The 19,622-nt window shown below is 45.1% G+C and overlaps 1 protein-coding gene across 1 annotated transcript in view; it reads left to right on the forward strand.

The window, feature by feature from the left end:
• Window positions 1-19,622, forward strand: part of nalcn (sodium leak channel, non-selective) — a 75,270-nt gene that overhangs the window by 50,284 nt on the left and 5,364 nt on the right. Inside the window, exons 16-33 of the mRNA XM_076081857.1 lie at window positions 10,000-10,136; window positions 10,798-10,939; window positions 11,124-11,197; window positions 12,588-12,689; window positions 12,796-12,865; window positions 13,044-13,135; window positions 13,263-13,385; window positions 13,631-13,687; window positions 14,148-14,268; window positions 14,387-14,518; window positions 14,727-14,894; window positions 15,576-15,680; window positions 16,180-16,286; window positions 16,549-16,669; window positions 16,757-16,855; window positions 17,017-17,110; window positions 19,165-19,271; window positions 19,450-19,524. Of these exons, the coding sequence (XP_075937972.1) occupies window positions 10,000-10,136; window positions 10,798-10,939; window positions 11,124-11,197; window positions 12,588-12,689; window positions 12,796-12,865; window positions 13,044-13,135; window positions 13,263-13,385; window positions 13,631-13,687; window positions 14,148-14,268; window positions 14,387-14,518; window positions 14,727-14,894; window positions 15,576-15,680; window positions 16,180-16,286; window positions 16,549-16,669; window positions 16,757-16,855; window positions 17,017-17,110; window positions 19,165-19,271; window positions 19,450-19,524 (1,926 nt within the window). The remainder of the gene's footprint in view (window positions 1-9,999; window positions 10,137-10,797; window positions 10,940-11,123; window positions 11,198-12,587; window positions 12,690-12,795; window positions 12,866-13,043; window positions 13,136-13,262; window positions 13,386-13,630; window positions 13,688-14,147; window positions 14,269-14,386; window positions 14,519-14,726; window positions 14,895-15,575; window positions 15,681-16,179; window positions 16,287-16,548; window positions 16,670-16,756; window positions 16,856-17,016; window positions 17,111-19,164; window positions 19,272-19,449; window positions 19,525-19,622) is intronic.

Below are 19,622 nucleotides of genomic sequence, written 5' to 3' on the forward strand. Positions count from 1 at the left end.
GTGGTCAGCATGTGAAATGGTAACACCTTCAGGAACTTGTTTAGTCCCCTCAGGTCTAGGATTGGGCGCAGTCCGCCGCCTTTCTTTTTTACAAGAAAGTAAGTCGAGTAGAACCCCCCGGGTTGTGACAGGGGGTCCACCCTCTCAATTGCACCCTTGACCAGGAGCGTGGCTAACTCCTGGTTCAGGGCTAGGGATTTTGCCGGATCGGTGATGCTGGTCATTTTGACCCGGCTGGAGGCTGGTGGCTGGCGTCGGAACTGAAGCTTGTACCCCTGGGTTAGGGTGGACACCACCCAGGGGTCTGAAGCATGAGCTGCCCAGTAGCTGATGTGCTGCTGGGAGAAATAACCGACGGCCGGCCAGGAGACATCATCCCCTGTACCCCCTGCCTCTTGAGGCTCTGGGGGGGGGGGCGACTGGTAGTCCCCAAGTTCGGAGGTTGTCTAGGGGGGATGTAGGTAGGGTTTTGTGGGTAGCGGTCCGGCCTGTGGCGGCTACTGGGGTGAGCTGGGGGCTGAAAACAGCCCCGGGGGGGGTGAAGTAGGACCCCTAGGTCTGCGGGGTGCAGGCATGTCCCTGCGAAGACCAGAGAACTGCTGCCTGGTCTGGCTAGCTTCAACAGTCCGCTGAAGCGCCTGTATAGCAGCTGACCCAAACAGCTCACCAGGTTCCACTGGGATAGTACGGAGGGTCCTCCTACATGTCTCAGACAGGGGTGACTGCGCCAGCCAAACCTGGCCCTTACTGCTCGAGGCATGATGCCACAGTTCATGCATGGGTTCTCAGAGAGGCCTTCCCTCAGATGCTCGAGGCCAAGGCAAGAGGGACAGAGGTCATGGCCATCATCAGGCTGTAGAGGAGCCATACAGGTCCTACAGCCGGGAAAGTCAAACATGGCCGACTCTCTAGGTCAGTCTAAGCGGGACTCTCTGCTGAATGTTTGTGAGAACAGGCAGGGGACAGTCAGTGAGAGGGGAGCGAGGACACTCTTCACTAGGATAGTTGCTGCAGATATTGGTGTCCCACCAGTTAGCTTGAGCGAGAGCACTCTGCTGCAGTTGCTGTAACACAATCCGAGTATTAGCTTAGTCTAGTTAGCCGGAGCGAGAACGCTCTGCTAACTGTGATAGCCGTGTAAGGAATCAATGGGCACAATGTCAACATCGATCTAGTCTAACTAGCATCTCCCAAGTTAGCTTAAGCGGGAACACTCTGCTCACTGTGAAGGGCGGCCCGACAGCGCAACTCAACGCTCACGTTAGCACGCCACTCGATTAGCTAGAGCGGAAGCGCTCCGCAAACCGAGTAAAAAAAAAAAAAAAACGAACAATGGTTATAGACAAACAATGTTAGCTGTCTGATTGCTGTCTTCGCGATTTGGGTGGCCGGGGCTCGATGGTCCGCACGGCGAAATGCCGTTCCCTCCTAAGAGGGACAGCTTGTCACAGCCTTTGGAGGGCGAAGATCCGCAACTCCGACCGGTGGTCACAAGGCTACCGCGACAAACTCTAATATATCTTGATCGTAGACAAAATATATATTTTTTCTACTACCATGGTAGTTAACCTGCGTAGCGAGAAGATGAAAAAGGACTGAACTCAGGATGACACCGGAAGTTATAGACGACGGGGGTCATCCGAGGTCACAGGTGACTTTGTTGGTATAAATATTCGACCTGCGCATGCGCGAGACGGAAGATATCCAGTGTGAAGCACTGCCTCTGGCGGTCAGTAAGGATGAAATAGAACACCTTTTATCAATCAGAGGAAGACAACAAGAGACGGACAAAAGCTGTGTGTGATTTAAAACAAAAAGAAGAAAAGAAAAGAGTTTGTCTATTGGATGTTTTTTCTGCCCGTTATTGCCCTGTACCTTCATCTACGGCGTCACAGGTCGGCGGGCTTGGTGATGGTAGAGACTGATGGCCCATCTCCATCCGACAAATCATTTTCTTCCCACAGAGCAATGTGTGCAGGACCAAGGGGAGGTGCAGGGACAGGGGGAAATGTTTATCCTTTGCCGCTAGATATCAACCAAATAGAAATAAAAAAGGTGTTTACCCCTAAGGCCAGTGATGATGATGATAATGTGTGTTTGTGTGCATCTGTGTGTATGAATCGTCGGCAGTGATATATCTGCTTGAGCATTTCTCTGCGTACACACAAACAGTCACTTTTGCATTTCTGTTTGTGCGAAAGTGGAAATGTCTGGCAATCAAACAGGTCCTCGGGCCAGGAAGATGAGTCATGACAAACACATTTGGGAAATTGTTGAAACGGAGCAAACAGAAAAGCTAGGCCGAGAGTGAGAAAAGCTAAAAGTGTAGCTACCTTCCCTTCATCTACAGTCTGTTTACAGAGAACGCATGCAGACAAACTGACATTTGAATCCTTTGCACGCTGAGCTCTGAGACCTCTCACTCTGTCCTTTGACATTTTCTCTTCCTCTCTCACAAAGTCTTTTTCTGAACCTTACGAACAGAGAGAAGAGGCAGTAGCTTTGTGAGTGTTCAGATATACAGTATGTGCTCTAGACAGGCACAGCTATGCTTTTCCTCTCTTAGTCCATGGACCAGACCAGATATCGGTACCATCTTAGTGGGCAAAACCGTACCTAAGTTATTAATATGGTCAATATAAGTAAATAGATATATGATAGCATTTCCACGGGGGCAGCTTTTCATTTTTATTGGACATTTTTGTTATTTTCCCCTATTAGGGCGATTACAGTGATGTAACTATCAGCACTGTAGCATAGCAGCACTATGGCCGATATATCATTATCTGATTTTATTTTTTTTAACTTTTAAGTACTGTACCAATATATCTGTCTCAAAATACAGTATTACTTGGGCTCTTTTTTGGCGGGAAGGAAAGAGGAACCGATCACAGCTGAACAACTTCCGAGATGTTGTTCGTGAGAGGACGTACATACAGATGCACTCCCTTCATTTCCTGGCCATGCTCCTTAGTCATTTTACCACGGTGTTGGTCCTATTGTATTCTGTTCATGTGTATACCCAGTAGCCCCTGGCCTTCGCTATTTCAGGGCCAGACCCACAACAGGCTTGATTTCCTCTGCACACTCTCAAGGATGATTGTTCCGGCCGTGAGAGATTCAGTTAAAAGCTTCATAAATGATAAAGCGGACCGCTGTGCCTCATAGCTTGTACCGTATAACCACGCTGCCATCCGGTGCGAGGCCCACGCATGCAACATTTGAAATATGATTGCGTTGTTGCTCGAGGATTTACGGCTGAAGCAGACAAATGGGAGTTTATAATTGTGGGCCTCTTTGTGCTGGTAGAGGTCCATGTGAGCATCAGTCACGGTGTGACGGATGATGATGGACGACTTCTCTCTCTCAGATATGCATTATCAGTTTAACAGACGACTGTTGTAAGGGAGGGCTCCCGACCAGATGAGCATCCTTGAGGAAACACGGCGGGTAGGCCGCAGACAGAGGGTGTGATGTGGCACAGAGGCCCCCCAACAGTCGTCTGATGCGGCATCAGTGTGTTGTCAGTCGAGTTGCGTCCGTCCTCCACATTTGTCAGCTGAACAGGTTCTGATCTGGCGTTGACTGCGAGAGATCAACCAGGGGGGGAGAGAGGGAGGTTTGTGAGTGAGACGGAGGGAGCGACATGAACACACGGGGAGGGGAATGAGAGAGAGGAGAGAGCAGCAGAAGAGGGAAGATGGATGTTTGCTTTGGGTATAAATGAGGATCAGGATGAGTAGTCAAAGTTCCACAGCTGTGACGGGAACGCACAGTGTCGCCGCGGCAACGCCTACACAACAAAGGGCCTCTTCCAAGTCGCAACTCATTCCCTCCAATATTGATATGTGCACGTATGGGGCGGCGTGTTCGTACACGTGCATTCTGTCTGCTCTGTGCGACAGTGTTTTAAGAAGACACTCAGCACCGACTGTACATTTGGTCAAGGAGAGCGTAGTTTGATCAAATGGCGTCGTGGACTTTTTACGGCTTCCCACCAAGGATTTCGTGATTTATGAGTTAAACTAGAAGCCCGTCCTCCCATTTGTGTGATTTAATGGACCGAGGACTTTTTTAGGGATTTGGTGGAGGAGAAGAAAGGCGAAGAAGAAGACGGAGGGAGCAGAGAACAGAGGAGCGTAACCCTTAGAGAATCCCAATACAATGTGTTCTTATCTTTTTGAATGTCACCTTCACTTTTTTTATCTTTTCTATTGAAAGACACTTTCGGGCACTGTGCCATGTCTCTGCCTTGTGCTAGAGCTAGCACCAACACACACACAAACAGTCACGACCCGTGTCTAAAATTATTTTGAAGAAGGAAAAAACTTTCGCCATGTTTTTACATGGCTGCAATCACACTTTGACTTTCCTCGGATTGTTGCTCTATGCCTTCAGTAAACTCGCCGTTGAGTGTGGCACTCCTACAATCGTAACTGTGAAAACAAAGAATGGGAAGGAAGGCTAACATGGAGACGTGCTAAGGAATCTTTAACGGCCATTTAAAAGCATTTGGACTGAATTTAGTTCTCAGTTTTTGTGCTCAAGTGAATGCGTTAGTAGAACAGTAACAATGTTGTACAAGGCATGGGGGAATATCGTTGACCAGCGCTGGTTTATAGTAAATATCCACACAGATGTAATATGTTTGGACCGATGCAGATGAAGATTTGTGTCTTCCATTTAACACATCACTGATACTTGAGTACATTTATGTAGTTTTTGGGGATGTTTTGATCATTCAAACTTTATTTTCTGAAGTGTTATATTTGACAACAATAAAAAACACTAATTTACTTACCACTACTTATTACTACTATTACTTTATTTGACATTTTAGCCTTTTTTTTTTACAGTGCTTTGTTTAGTACGATTATTATTGATATTGTAAATATGGATGATGCACAAAGCGTATAGGTTAGCCAGCTGTCTGGAGGAAAAAAAGATCTTTGCCGAGATGATCTGTAGCTATTTAATAGTTTGTTTGTCTCACATACTTTGTATATACAAGAGTGGAAGATGTATCTAAAATAGTGGTAAGAAAAAAAAAGTCTGTAAAGCACAAATATAGTGTAGGCATCGCATTATATGTTATCTGCAGTTGTTTTGAGTATTAGAGGTTTACAGGCTGTGTGGCTTCACAGCAGCTCCACAGCACGGCCCATTACCCAGCTAATGAGAGGAGAGGGTGACCCTGCTAACTCGCTCTTAGCTCTCCCACCGCTGGGTATTATGGCTGGACTGGCCCAAGGCCGGGGGAACCCAACCAAGACTGCGAGGGAATGTGGAGTGCACATAGGATATAGTATGACAGGGACCTGCATGAGATTTCTACATATACATTTTAACATAGATTCTGGATACGGTTGGCCCAGGGAACATGGGTGTATAGAAGGACAGAGAAACACAGATACAACACTTTTCTTTCTCTTCTCATGTCCCAATAATGCACAGCTGATGTCTGGTCCTGTTGCTTGAATGGCAGGCTCTGATGTCTGAATGGCGAAATGCAGACGGCTGTACATACATCCGCCCACAGGCACTCGAGCCGCGTGTGTGTGTGCGTGTGGGCAGAGCGGCTGCGTAGGCGGCTGCTCGCCAGCTTCCCGTCGCGCCATTGGCCGGTCTCCGAAGATATCCGCTCTCCGTGTGTTTGCGTGTCTGTGAAGCGCTCTCACAGGTCCGATCAGAGGAGTTACACAGTGGGAGATCGAGTATTCGCTTGCCTCAGTCAGTCAATAACTAGTGCTTATGCACAAATGCTCCAATGACCAGGATGCTTGAGAGAGATAAAATATTTTTTGCTGCCATATCAGTGATTTTTCAAGTAGTTTGGCTGCAGTTGGAGGATCATTTGCAAAAAAGGGCTGCATGGCTAATATTTTTTGCTGCCCCCTCCAATTGCTTGAAAAAGGAAGAATCTTTTAAGGATGCATATATGGAACAGATAAGAGTCGAACCGCCACATGGGTTCGTCATTCAGCCAAGTGCAGTTGTCATCACTCTATCAGCGTGGAGCTGCCTCGGAGAGAGAACTCAAGCTGTCTTATATGTTAGTTATTAGATGAAGGTATTCATCCGAACTGAACACGAGTAATAGTGTCATTTTGCGGGGGGTTTCATGTTTTTGGCCCTTTTTCCCTTATTTAAGATGCTTTTCCTCGCAGCTCATTTTCACTTCACTCTGTATCAAGACTCTCCAGCTGCTTGTCTGAGGCCATTTTGATGCCGACTATTTTACTCCCCTCCCCCCCTCTCCCATGAACTATGGCTATGACTGAATTTAGTCTAATGCTAACGGTCAGCATTAGCTTTTCTTCCTCCCTCAGCGTCGGTTGGGGAAAGCTGTGGAAATCCCGCACGAAAAGCTCCCCAGCTCAGCCAAGCCTGAAATTGAGTCGAATGGAAGAGGGAAGCGGCGGCGGGTCACCTGAATGGGTCTCAAGGCGAAACACATTAGTCTCGGCTCCATTGTTACACCGCCGTACACTAAATCTCGTCGGTGGCAAGCGAAGCAGTGGTTTAGATTCACCAGCCATTCACTATAACATAAAGAGAAACACAGGGGCGTTTTCTCACACACACACACACACTTGAAAATAGTTTTCTTTTGGCCACACAAAAACATTCCCACACAGTTGAAATGGCAGACTTGCAAAGTGGTTTAATCACACATCCAGCAGATACAGAGCGCAACATTAGCATTCATTAGGAACCTTGTTTGTGTTACATGTGGGTTCATCACCACAAGCCATTGCCTACCTTTCACATAGGCTACAAGTTGTGATCCATTGATAGCCCCTTTCAGTGTATTGACAGAAATAAATATACTGGCTGCATTTAAATGCACAATTGGTTTTCTAATGCTCATTTTAAAGTCCTTAAACGGACTTGCTCCTAAATACATTCTAGACCTGGCATGTGCCCTCTCAACCATTAAAATCCACGGATGGAGCCCTGCTGGTTACGCCCAGGTCAAGGTTTTTGCAGCCCCACAATATAGAACTCTCTGCCAACCAATCTCAGAAACACTTCGTCTCTAGCTTCTTTTAAAACCTTTGCACTTGTGAAAGCTTTTAGAAATGTTTGTATGTTTCTACTGCTTTTATTTCTATTGATGTGATCTTATCATAGACTGTATTTCAAAAGTGGATATAGTCCACCCATTGGTTAGTGGACTGCCGTTTTGAAATCTCGAATTTGGCACTCTGGCCGTCGCCATCTTGGTTTTTTTGCAACCAGTAAACAGAAGTGACTATATTTGGACTGCAGAAGAGTGACATAGAGTATTCGTCTCTGGTAGCGATAGCAACCTGTCAATCACAGTAAGCCGGCCCTAAAGCATACTCTGCTTTAGGGCTCTAAATAGACCACAATTTACTAAATGAACATCATGCTGTTTGAGACCATAAACTCATGTTTACAATGTTTACTGAGGTAATAAATCAAGTGAGAAGTAGAGTCACTCTTAGACTTCTATACCATCAGAGGAGTCGCCCCCTGATGGCCAGTAGAGAGAATGCATGTTTAAGACACTTCAGCATTGGATTCACTTTTCAAAACCAAATTAATTGTATTGTCTTTACTTCCTCCTCACTCATCTCCTTTGGCCTTCTTCTCATTTTACCAGCCTTGTTGGTTTTCATTGTTGTTTGTAAAGCACTTTGTAACGTTGTTAAGAAAGTGCTATGACAATACAGTTTGCTATAATTATTATATTGCCAATGGGTGCACTTTTATAGGAGAAAGCAATTCCTAAAGCTAAAGCCAATAATCAGTAGAGAATAGATTGTTCTCTCTGTTCTCTGTTACTGAGCTCTTGCATGTCCATATGTGCCTTATTGATCCTGTGTATTGACCAGACTGAAGGTCCTAAGCACGTACAGTTAGTAGTAATCTATGGCAACCTGCTAGTGCATCTACTCACCAAAGCAGCCTTACACAGCGTCAATTGTGAAAGACACAATATGTTTGGTAATGCAGCAGACAAACAATTCTAAAGTATCACTAATAGCCCCCCCCCCCCCCCTTTAAAAAAGAGGATACTGAATGATCCATGGCACAATGGGTTCCGATTTGTTTGAATTGGAATTAATTTCAGTGCATCCTTCGCTTAGTTATTTCCAGTCGGTGGGTTCAGATGCAGCATATAAACAAACAGATAAATTGAATTACATGAATAAATGTGCATCATTCACTACACAAGATCTCTGATTATGAGTCAAGTTCATTCTTTTTGAACGTTCAGTCTGTTCCTCTCGCCTCAGCTCTCTTTGTCCCTCTTTTATGGGGAAATAAAGAGCAAGAACGGGAGATCAGTGAAACCAAGATTCTGACACTTGGGCAGTGTTGTATTAAAAAAAGAGTTGGATAATAGGTGGAGATGAACACAGAGAGCAGGGAAGGAAGATGCACAGCACAGAAAGTTTCACTGTAATGGGACACTGCTGCAGACGAGGAGCGTAGAGCCTCGGCTAGAACTGTGCATCGAGCTGAGTTGGCCCCAATTGATTTGGACCTTTGGGAACAGTATGGTCCATATTAATTCTGCACCGTGTATGTGTGCGTGGTTGAGAATCGTTGTGTGTGTGTGTGTGTGTGTGTTCTGCTTGCTGGGAATTCAGCGACCAAATGTAAAGGTACTATTTGAGATGACTGCAGCACTTTCTGCAAGTTTCACCCCGGAGAACTGCAGCACTATAGAAGAAGCTCACTATTATTATCTTCAATCCTGTACTGCTGAAGCAGATGTTGCATATGATGGCGCTTTGTTTATTGCTTCAAGCCACATTAGATCCACAATCCACTTGTCTATTCGTCATCCCTTAAGTTTTATCTCATACTCATTTTCCCCCATGCATTTCCTTCTGTCTACTTTCTCTCTCTTTTAACTTATTTGAGTCTCACGCTCGGTGTCTCTCTCTCTCTGCCTCTTTCTATCCCGTGTCTATCTTGGGAGACACAATGTAGACTGAAAGCCTAGGCAAGCAAATGCTCTTACAATAATCCTGTCTTCACAGTGTGCCACTCAGCGCTCACCCACTCAGGGTAAAAAAGAAGCTCCCACATTTCAGTCTGCTGGAAAAAAGTAAAACATAGAAAGACAGATTTCCATTCCCTCCGTCTCCTTCCCGCGGCTGTCCTCCCCTCGAATCCCGACTGGCCGCTCCAGCTGCAGACAGAGATACCAGACGGACTGACTGACGGAGACACATTCGCCCAGCAGCCCAGTCAGTGTTGTTTCACAGCGGTTCGCCGCTCTGAATGATAAGCTGCCATTCACCGTCGACCCAAAATGCAGTTCACTTCTGCATAGCCTAATCTGCAATGCATCAGGGGTTATCTCCAGGCAGCCAGACACAGAATACCTGCGAGGGGATTTCAATCAGCCTCCCCCATATGTAATTAAAAGGGAATAATTAGTTTCATTCATTTTGTCGTCTTATTTTATTCTTCTTCTTTTTTATTTTTTGCCAGCGAGGCCCATCGCACACGCACACATTATTCCGACTCGCGCTACCTTTTCTTTTCTCCATTAAGCACTCCAAAGTAATCTTTCCTTTTTTTCTTTTGCCTTCTCCATTCTTTTCTCAAAGTAAGTGGGATCTTGTTTTAAATGTGGCTGTGTGTGGTGTATGTGGTGTGTGTGTGTGTTGTAGGTAAGTGTGTTGCTGCCATCATCAGGCAGAAATATAATGCTGCACTTTTAAGTCCTTGATAAAACAAATAAAAAAAAACTTCTGTATTTCACAGTTTTCTCCTGCAATACCCGGCCTAGTCTTGTGCTTTTTCTCCATGAATACCAGCAGTTCTTCAAAATCTCTGAACTTTCCACACCTAAACCACAGTAACAGTGTCCTTCTTCCCCTGTGTATCTGATTTTTATATCTCTCTTCCCATCAAGTGGCTGACTTTCCCTCTTTTACTTTATCTCATCTCGCTCGCTCTGTTCCATGCCTGAACTGGTTTCTATTCTGCCCCCCCGCCCCCCTCCTCTAGCTTAAGCAAAGCGAAGCCAACGCTGATACCAAAGAGAAGCTCCCTCTGCGACTCAGGATCTTTGAGAAGTTCCCCAACAGACCTCAGATGGTGAAGATCTCCAAGCTCCCGTCGGATTTCACCGTGCCCAGGATCAGGTACCCAGTCTCAGCCAAGTCACTTCCTACACAATACATCTTTTGTTTTTTTTGTATACAGACCTGAATGTCTGTTTGGCTGCAGTTAAATTGCTGTTCTAAAAACAGACAGGCATCTCATCCCGAAAAAAATCTTTGGCACATGCTCAGCGAACCATTTAATATTTCAAGCTCCAGTATTTTTGGGGCCTAAGGAGAAGAGAAACTGGGTGATTTAAATTACATTTTACTGTTACCACCATTTCTCAGACATATTCTACAGTACTGACATGCTGTGAGGAAAGAACCAGAAACCAATATTTCACATTTGCTCCCAAGAAGATAGTAACCGATAATATTCTGCAAGTAGTCCTTTTGTATCTTTCTGCATGCAGTTTTATTTTAGCAGAAGAGCTGAACTGTGTCCAACACAGTGAACCCCGTAATCAATTGTATCGTTTAGTTGCTGATTAAAGCACAGCTGGGTCCTTCGCTCCCCGAGAAGTCCCCCTCTGCAGTCCATCTGCAGCAGGAGCTCCCACCGACTGTATATTGTACCAAGATTGTTTGGCCGTTACGTTGCAAATGTGATTACTTTCTTTGAGCATACGGAGTTCTTCAGTAGCGAACCGTTCATTACACTTCTTTGCATTGTGTGTGTGCTGATTGTTGTGTACTCTAGGGAGAGTTTCATGAAGCAGTTCATTGATCGTCAGCAGCAGGACACCAGTTGTTTGTTCCGGCGTCTCCCCTCCGCATCATCCTCCTCCTGTGACCACTCCAAACGCTCAGCCATTGAGGACAACAAGTACATCGACCAAAAGGTACTTTCACGCACTCTCTTACTTACACACATACAGATCGTGAATGTGAAAGTGACAACTCTTTTAGTGGCTATATATACAGAAGATACAGTAGCAATTGTTGTTTGTATGGTGTGTGTTTGGATGGTACACCATGCATTTAACAAACTGCCAGCTGATGGACTCTCATTATGTGCTCTCTCAGCTCCGCAGGTCAATATTTAGCATCCGAGCTCGTAACCTCCTGGAAAAAGAGAACACTATCAATAAAATCCTGCGGTAAGACACTTCTGACACCTCCCCAATATGCATCATTTTGGTCATTTGGGCATCTAGGTTGTAAATGAATTTAGTTCAAATTTTTAAACAACATTTCAGTGACTGTATTTCAATGTTTATTAAGGCAGCATTTTAAGTATGTTTCCCTGCTCCACCTTTCATTGTTGCATCAAGAAAAATCATTGCAGCTGAAATTCTGCTGAAACAACAGTTATACGTCTCGGAGATGTCTCTAAAGAGATTCACTTTTCAACCAATAATCCTAAGGAACGTAAACAACGAACATGGCTATTGTTAGCACTCGGAGCCGTCGAGCTAACAGCTCGTGGAAGACGCGCAATGAGTTTACGGTCGTCCAATCATTTTATCGGGCCCGAATGAAATGATACAGTCCTGCTACACCCACAGATATCAGTGCTTCATCTTTTTTCCCCCCAGAATATTTCATTTATTGACTAGTGTCAGGATGTAATGAGAATTTCAACAATTTTTGAAGAAGTCTACTAACCCTAGCTTTAATCAGGAGATCAGAAGATGTTGCATTGACACCATCCTCGGAGACCCCAGCTGCAGTAGACGTGTTTGGTTTGCATCATCCACGGTCATGAAAGACGTCCTAGTCTTTGTGTGTGCATGCGCATTAGATGTAGCTCTGCTGTAACAGCACTCTGGCATTGTTAATGCCTCTCTCCCTCACTGTCTCACACACACACACACACACACAGAGAGACACACAGACCCACTTCAGACTCATCAGCATGAAGTAAATGGATGATTTTCTATTCAGCATGGCAGAACTGGCACTAATTGTGGATCAGCTCGCTGGCACCATGTACAATCTGCCCCCCCCCCCCCCCCCCCCCCTTATTTAGTCAGTCTGGAAGATAGACAGCATATCAGTAGTCATAACACATTCTGTCTGGCCTGCCATCATCCGCGCAAACGCACAATTAGGGCTCACAGTCGCGTCGACAAACGTCCAGCACGCGCAGGCGCTTTTGCATACTCACTGCCAATAAACAAGGAATCGCTTAGAGTCTCCGTAAATGATTGAAGTACACGCGCCGTCGGTGCCCACGGCGTCATTAGCCCTGTTCTGGGACATGACTCTGCTGTTAGCCAGAACACGCAGGGATGCCCACACACACACATTGACTAATGGAATGATTGGAACCTATTTCAAAATAACAGTCTGGATTGCCACTGTCAGGGGCCGCGAATAACGAAGGTCGAGGATAGCTCTTTAGGCAGCAAGATGGACCAGATCCGGCTGCGTTGTGGTTGCCAGCTGGTGACCTCACGCACTGATATTAAAATAATATTTATATATTTAATTTTCATTATCATTGATCACGAGGAGAGAGAAAGAAAACATGTTTGTGTTTCACAGGGCTTGCATCAGACAGCGTATGCTAAGCGGATCCTTCGAGGGCCAGCCAGCCAAAGAACGCTCCATACTCAGTGTGCAGCATCACATCCGGCAAGAGCGCAGGTCTGACCACTCACACAAACACACACACAACCACAAATGCAAACAAGTACTATCTTACGTACCTGCGAAGTACTGCGTTACACATGTTTGCTCTTTGCACCTGCAGATCTCTGAGACATGGGTCCACCAGTCAGAGGATCAGCCGGGGGAAGTCGCTTGAGACGCTCACCCAGGATGTGAGCGCAGCACACACACCCAAATACTGACACGCTGTACCTCACTGAGTGTTTTGTTGTTTTATGCATTCCACTAGTATTCTTGAAAACAAAAAGAAATACAAATAGAGATACATTTATCACAAAATACAATTTAAAAGTGTCATTCATACCTTCATCATCTCTTTTCTACCCCCAGCATTCCAGTACGGTACGCTACCGTAATGCGCAGAGGGAGGACAGTGAGATCAAGATGATCCAAGAGAAGAAAGAACAAGCAGAGATGAAAAGGTATTCACACACACAACACACAAGCATTGATCAATTGATCTGACAAAAAGACATTTCTGTTCAGTCCTTGCTGTTTCATGGTTATTCTGTGTCGTAAATGGTGTTTGTCCCATCTCTGTGCTCGTAGAAAAGTCCAGGAGGAGGAACTGAGGGAGAACCATCCGTACTTTGACAAGCCTCTCTTCATCGTGGGGCGGGAGCACCGCTTCAGGAACTTCTGCAGGATGATTGTGCGGGCTCGCTTCAATGCGTAAGATCAGTCGTATATCTCCATTTGGTCTAAAGGTTTCTCTAAAGCTTCCCGTGGCTCAGAATGGTGTAAAGTTGGACTTCAGCACTCAGTAAATATACAAAAAACATTAAGGTTGACCCACATGTCTTTGATTTCTTTAGACCAATTTGTACTGTTTACTCTGCAGCATAGGGTGAATATCCTTGTGTGAGGTTTTATCAACATGTCAACAATTCAATTTATTTGTGTGAATTCATATCTAGATCCAAAACGGACCCCATAACAGGAGCGGTGAAGAACACCAAGTACCACCAGCTGTAGTAAGTGTGATGAATTACTGATCCCTTCACTCTCTCGCTATTGATCTGTCCGCTCTACAGCAGTGCACTACTTATTAATTCTTATTACCTGCCTGCTGTGCTTGCCCAAAAAAACTAGCAGTAAGGAATGGAAATTGTGAACTGATTATTAATATGAGAGCTAGTCCTTTGTATCAGATACTGTTGGTGCCGGGGGGATTTTTTATTTTTTTTTACTGACTCCTGCAGAACAGATTGCTCGCACACACACACACACACACACAAAGAGTTATTCACTCTCACTCTCTCATACCACTCCTCACATATCCTCCCTCTCCCTTTGTCTGCCCCCTCTCTTTCTCTTGAATTATTTGCTGGTTTGCAAACCAAATAGCCGTCTTGACCCACTTACGACTAATAAACTATTTATCTGTTTAAATAAAAAAACAAAGCGATATGCTAACGTACGTGTCCCACGCAGCGATCTTTTGGGCCTCGTCACCTATCTGGACTGGGTTATGATCGTGGTGACCATCTGCTCATGCATCTCCATGATGTTCGAATCGCCCTTCACCAGGGTCATGCATGCCCCCACACTGCAGGTATGGAAAGCTGAGCGAGCGAGCGATCGGAGGCTCGATCGGGAGACGCGACTGTCGTTACACTGTCGTTACACTGTCGTTACACTGTCGTTACACTGTCGTGCTTCTCTTGTTTCAGATCGGGGAGTACGTGTTCGTGATCTTCATGAGCATCGAGCTCAACCTGAAGATCATGGCCGACGGCCTGTTCTTCACCCCCACCGCCGTCATCAGAGACTTTGGAGGGGTCATGGACATCTTCATCTATCTTGTGAGTAATCTCAACCTAGCTTAGTTCATTTCACGTTCAAATTGGCTATTCATCTAGTGTGCAAAGATTATGCAAAAGACGGATTTAGTGAATAACATCTACAGGGTTGCTAAATCAAATGATGAATCTGTGACGTGAACACATTGCAACTACAATGATGCCTTTCTTTTTTCGCCCTAACCGTTTGCTGCCTTCCTCACTGTTGCAGGTGAGTCTGATCTTCCTGTGCTGGCTGCCTCCTGACGTCCCTCCTGAGTCTGGGGCTCAGCTGCTGATGATGCTGCGCTCCCTGCGTCCACTCAGGATCTTCAAGCTGGTACCCCAGATGAGGAAGGTGGTGCGGGAGGTTCTCAAAGGGTTCAAGGAGATCTTCCTGGTTCGTTCTTAGCCACCATTTCCACTTGTGTGCGGCTTGTGTTACATACGATTCATGTTGGTCCCCATTGATATGCACTCTGGGCATATGCACGCAAATGTGCATGAACATGACTCAGTCTTCTCACTCTTCAGCTTACTTATGAAAAACTTAATCAGGAGAAAGCTCTGGCATCTGGCAGGTAGTTATTTATTTACACCTCAGTGCAGCGTAACATTAAACTTAATTCCCTTGAAACTTGCAATGCTGAGGCTTGAATGTGACACTGTTAAACTGTAAAGATGGTCTCGAAAAGCTTTTAGATGTGTGAAGGACTATGATATGCTTTGGAAAAAGGTTGACGGTTAAGTATTTATGATTTATGGTGGATACGTGCACAAAATACCACCAAGATTTGCACATGAATGCATCTTATTCCCCTCTATTGCACTGTGCTCTTGTTGCTATTGCATTCCCTCCTGTTTCTGGCGTTGGCTTGCCTTTTCCTTTGCCTGCCAAGTGTTATAATTATATTATTAGGAGCTTGCTTTAGTTACCGATTCTCTCTGGGTCCGACGTGGATTTTCCCAGCTGAGTTCTCCACATCCGCAGCTGTCTGACTTCCTCAGTTTGCTCTCTGATCTCGCACTCGTGGATTACGCTGAACTGTCTGCCTTAAACTCCTGATTGATTCTCCCGCAGGTTTCCATTCTGCTCCTCACACTAATGCTGGTGTTCGCAAGCTTTGGGGTTCAGCTGTTTGCCGGAAAGCTCGCCAAGTGCAACGACCCCCATATCCTCAGACGGGTACAGCAAGAAACCTAATCTCCTCACTAAACCACCCACCTCCCCATTCCACACTCCCCGCAGGGAACCACGAGCTGAACAAGTACAAGGGGTTTTCCCAGTCAATCAATAATCCAGTGGTTACCTTTATCACACTTTCCTAACTACAGTCATACTTCTTTCAGCTTGTGCCAATGTTTTATTTTACAAACAAGTCTACTCAACAAGTTAACTGACGAGAACTGGTAATGCGCCAATGATTGATGTGCATTGAAATGATCCATTTACTTGCGTAGCGATGAGGAGAAACATGTTGTCTTCAAACGGACTTTTTAATTCTTTAAGAATTCTTTTGTCAGTGCGTTATGCAAAAACAAGTACAGCTTTTTTCAGTCTGTTTAACATTTCAAATGTTTGAGTTGTTATTTCATACAACATACACGCTAAGCCACTTCACCAACAGCTGTTCTAATGGTTGCTTCATTCTGTGTTTTGCTGTGAACTGTGTTGTTGGTTGCAGGACGAATGCCACGGTATATTCCGAATAAACGTCAGTGTTTCCAAAAACCTCAACTTGAAGCTGAAGCCTGGAGAGAAGAAACCTGGTTTCTGGGTACCGAGAGTCTGGTAGAGTGCTTTTTATTTTATTTTATTTTATTTTATTTTATTTTATTTTGTTTTGTTTTGTTTTACTTTACTTTACTTTACTTTACTTTACTTTACTTTATTTTATTTATTTTTATTTTATTTATTTTATTTATTTTATTTATTTTATTCATTTTATTTATTTTATTTATTTTATTTATTTATTTATTTATTTTATTTATTTTATTTATTTTAGGATTGTTTTTCTTCAGGTGATTGATGTATTAATTCCGTCCTTCCTCAGGGCCAACCCTCGTAATTTCAACTTTGACAATGTGGGAAATGCCATGCTGGCTCTGTTTGAAGTGCTGTCCCTGAAAGGCTGGGTGGAGGTCCGAGATGTCATTATTCACCGCGTCGGACCGGTACCTCACTTTACCTTTACCACTCACTTCCATCAAAGTCTTTCTTTTCACCGCTGGTGTCTACATTAAATACCACTGTGCCTGCAGATCCATGGCATCTACATCCACGTCTTTGTGTTTCTGGGATGCATGATTGGACTCACTCTGTTTGTGGGCGTCGTCATCGCGAACTTCAACGAGAACAAGGTAAGAGAGCCACGCAGAGTGATGCAGCTTAATGCAGCATCATGCTTTTTTATGCTTTTTTTTTGGGGGGGGGGGGGGGGGTTCAAACTGATGCTGCAACCAAGCTTGCAAAAAAAAATTGGCTCCAGGATTTGAATGTGTTGTGTGTCTCCCGCCGCCAGGGCACCGCTCTCCTCACAGTGGACCAGAGGAGATGGGAGGACCTGAAGAGTCGACTGAAGATAGCCCAACCTCTGCACCTGCCCCCTCGCCCAGGTGCTCACACGCAAAAAATAAAAAGCCAAAAGCTTTGGCAAACATTCTGCAGTACAAAGCAGTGGCATAAATCACAGCATTATGAATTGATTGTCCATGTGGCGTGTGTGCCCGCAGTTTTGTTTGGCGTGATTAATCCGCATTTAACAGTCCTTGTTTTTCATTGAGGACTGACGCCTCCCAGCAGTAGTAATGAAGCAGTTGAATAGGAGGACAGATATAACGTGCATGTCACAGCCTCCTACAGGAAATTCACAGAGGGTATCAAATTTTCACATGTTGCAGTGAACTACCAGCTTCACCCGCACTAAAAATCCCATTCACGGACAAGCGGTAACCGGATAAATATTGAGTTTGCTTACAGTTTTTACACACACTCAAACTACGTTGCTATCGATAACATGTCGACGCGGGAACACGGAACATTCACGCTGTCGCTCTTTCTCCTGTGATTAAGAGTCGTGAGAGTAGTTGAAAGTGCCTCGGAGGCGGTGTGGGAAATGGCCTGTTAGTACAGTCGAGGCTGAGAACTAACAGGAAATCAATGGCTTCAGTTTTAGTCAGCAGTGCCGCTGACACCGGCGGTATCAGCCAGACTTTGATCCGCATCCAGAGGCCCCTCTGCACCGGCGCCACCCGCTCACTGTTGGCAGATCATAACAGCGCCGAGCTGGCCCGAACTCACATAGTCCGACTCAAAAGTGCTTGTGAAAAGTCATATGTTATCACAGAGACCGCCACTGGATGAAATGTTGTTCAATTTCTGTGTTTATTAGATATTAAACTCCCTGCTTTGATGTGGATACAGTTGACTAGGATAACATGCTACAACGCTCTCCAAACTCCAAACTAGACTGTTGACACATGAAACAAGCATGAACTTAATATGCATGTGAATGGAGAAATACAATCCTGGAAACCCGTAGAGCAGTCATAGTCCTCCTGTGCAGTGTGCGGAACACCCAGTGGCAATTTGGGGGTCCCGTCAGATACTCAATACTCAATTTCATGGATACAAGCAAAGCAACTTGGCTGTTCACACTTTGCACACACATCACTAAGGCTTATAACCTTAACAATAAGGCCACTCACACAACCACACACATGCAAACACGCTCGAACTCGACGCACAGACCTCAGCTTGGCTTCTTCTCATTGCCGTCCTGGTAGTCAAGAAGAGAGGGGAGACGACGTCTTTCTTTGAATCAGGTTCTCACGAAAGGCGCTGGATCAAATTTGTCCAAAGGTGGTCCAATTAGGTCCACAAAGTGGCACAAATTGGCGCATCCTGTTGCGTTCCTGGCTGGATGCGACATTTACGTCACACATCGTTTCTCGCGCTCACTACTCATATTTGTGAATGCAGTTTGAATAATGAATACTGGGCACTAGTAAGCTTTCAAAATACATTTTAGTGACAGTTGCAAGTTAGAAATAATTGTCTCATGATTTAAGAGACCCCACAGAATTTTACAATTGAGGCTTTCAGGGGGTCTCAAGTGTCAATCAAGGAGACTCAGACCCCCCCCCCCCCCCCCCCCCCCCCCGAGACCCTCCCGTACTTCCCACACTGCCCCTGTGGAAAAGGGGATATAGTATTGTTTGTGAGTTTGGGTGGGCGTCAGCACAGGCCACTACCCTCTTAAGCTCCTCTCGTTTCTTTTTAAAGCCGCTTCAGTTTCCTTATGTGCCTCAGAGAAGACTCTGCATCTCCTGCTCAAGCTCAAGTTCTGTTTTATGAGATGCAACAGTAACAAAAATCTCCCTTTGCAATATGCAACATGCAACATTCACCAAATCTGTTAGTGTATGTAGAAACCTACAGCACAATCGAGCGTTATGGCTCTGATGTCAACACCCAAGCAGTCCATGAGTGCCATCTGCTGGACAGGAAGGACCACTACCACGGATTCAAGCATCAGCTGCTTTTTTGAAAGACATACTGCTACAGCCAGTTTAGAGATTCTAATTTGAATCACTGACTCAGAGAGGTCCACCACTTGACGGTACAAACATGTTTGTTTTATAAGTCTGGTCTTCTATCTGCCGGACAGAAAACGGGGGTTTCCGGGCCAAGATGTATGACATCACTCAACATCCCTTCTTCAAACGGGGCATTGCTGTGCTGGTGCTGGCACAGTCGGTGCTGCTCTCAGTCAAGGTAAAGCCTCAATTTGCAATACATCATGTCATTTCTAATGTATCTGGGTTTTTTTTTAATCTCCTATGAGCTTGTATTTATTTTGCATTTCCAGAACAATTAAGATGTTCCAATGAGGTACATTGATATGATGTGAACTGACTTACTGACATGTGTGTGAATCTGCTCTCCTCTCCAGTGGGACGTGGACGATCAGGTGACATTTCCCCTCGCCACCATATCAGTAGTCTTCACCTTTATATTTGTACTGGAGGTGAGCATGTTACCCTCATTTATCACTTTAATGGTTTGATTGCCTGCACTGGGCATATACGTGTGTGTGTGTGTGTGTGTGTGTGATGTTACTTGTGT

Source organism: Anarhichas minor, unplaced genomic scaffold (assembly GCF_050575085.1).
Source record: "Anarhichas minor isolate MPS153535 unplaced genomic scaffold, ASM5057508v1 ptg000087l, whole genome shotgun sequence".
Taxonomy (NCBI): Eukaryota; Metazoa; Chordata; class Actinopteri; order Perciformes; family Anarhichadidae; genus Anarhichas; species Anarhichas minor.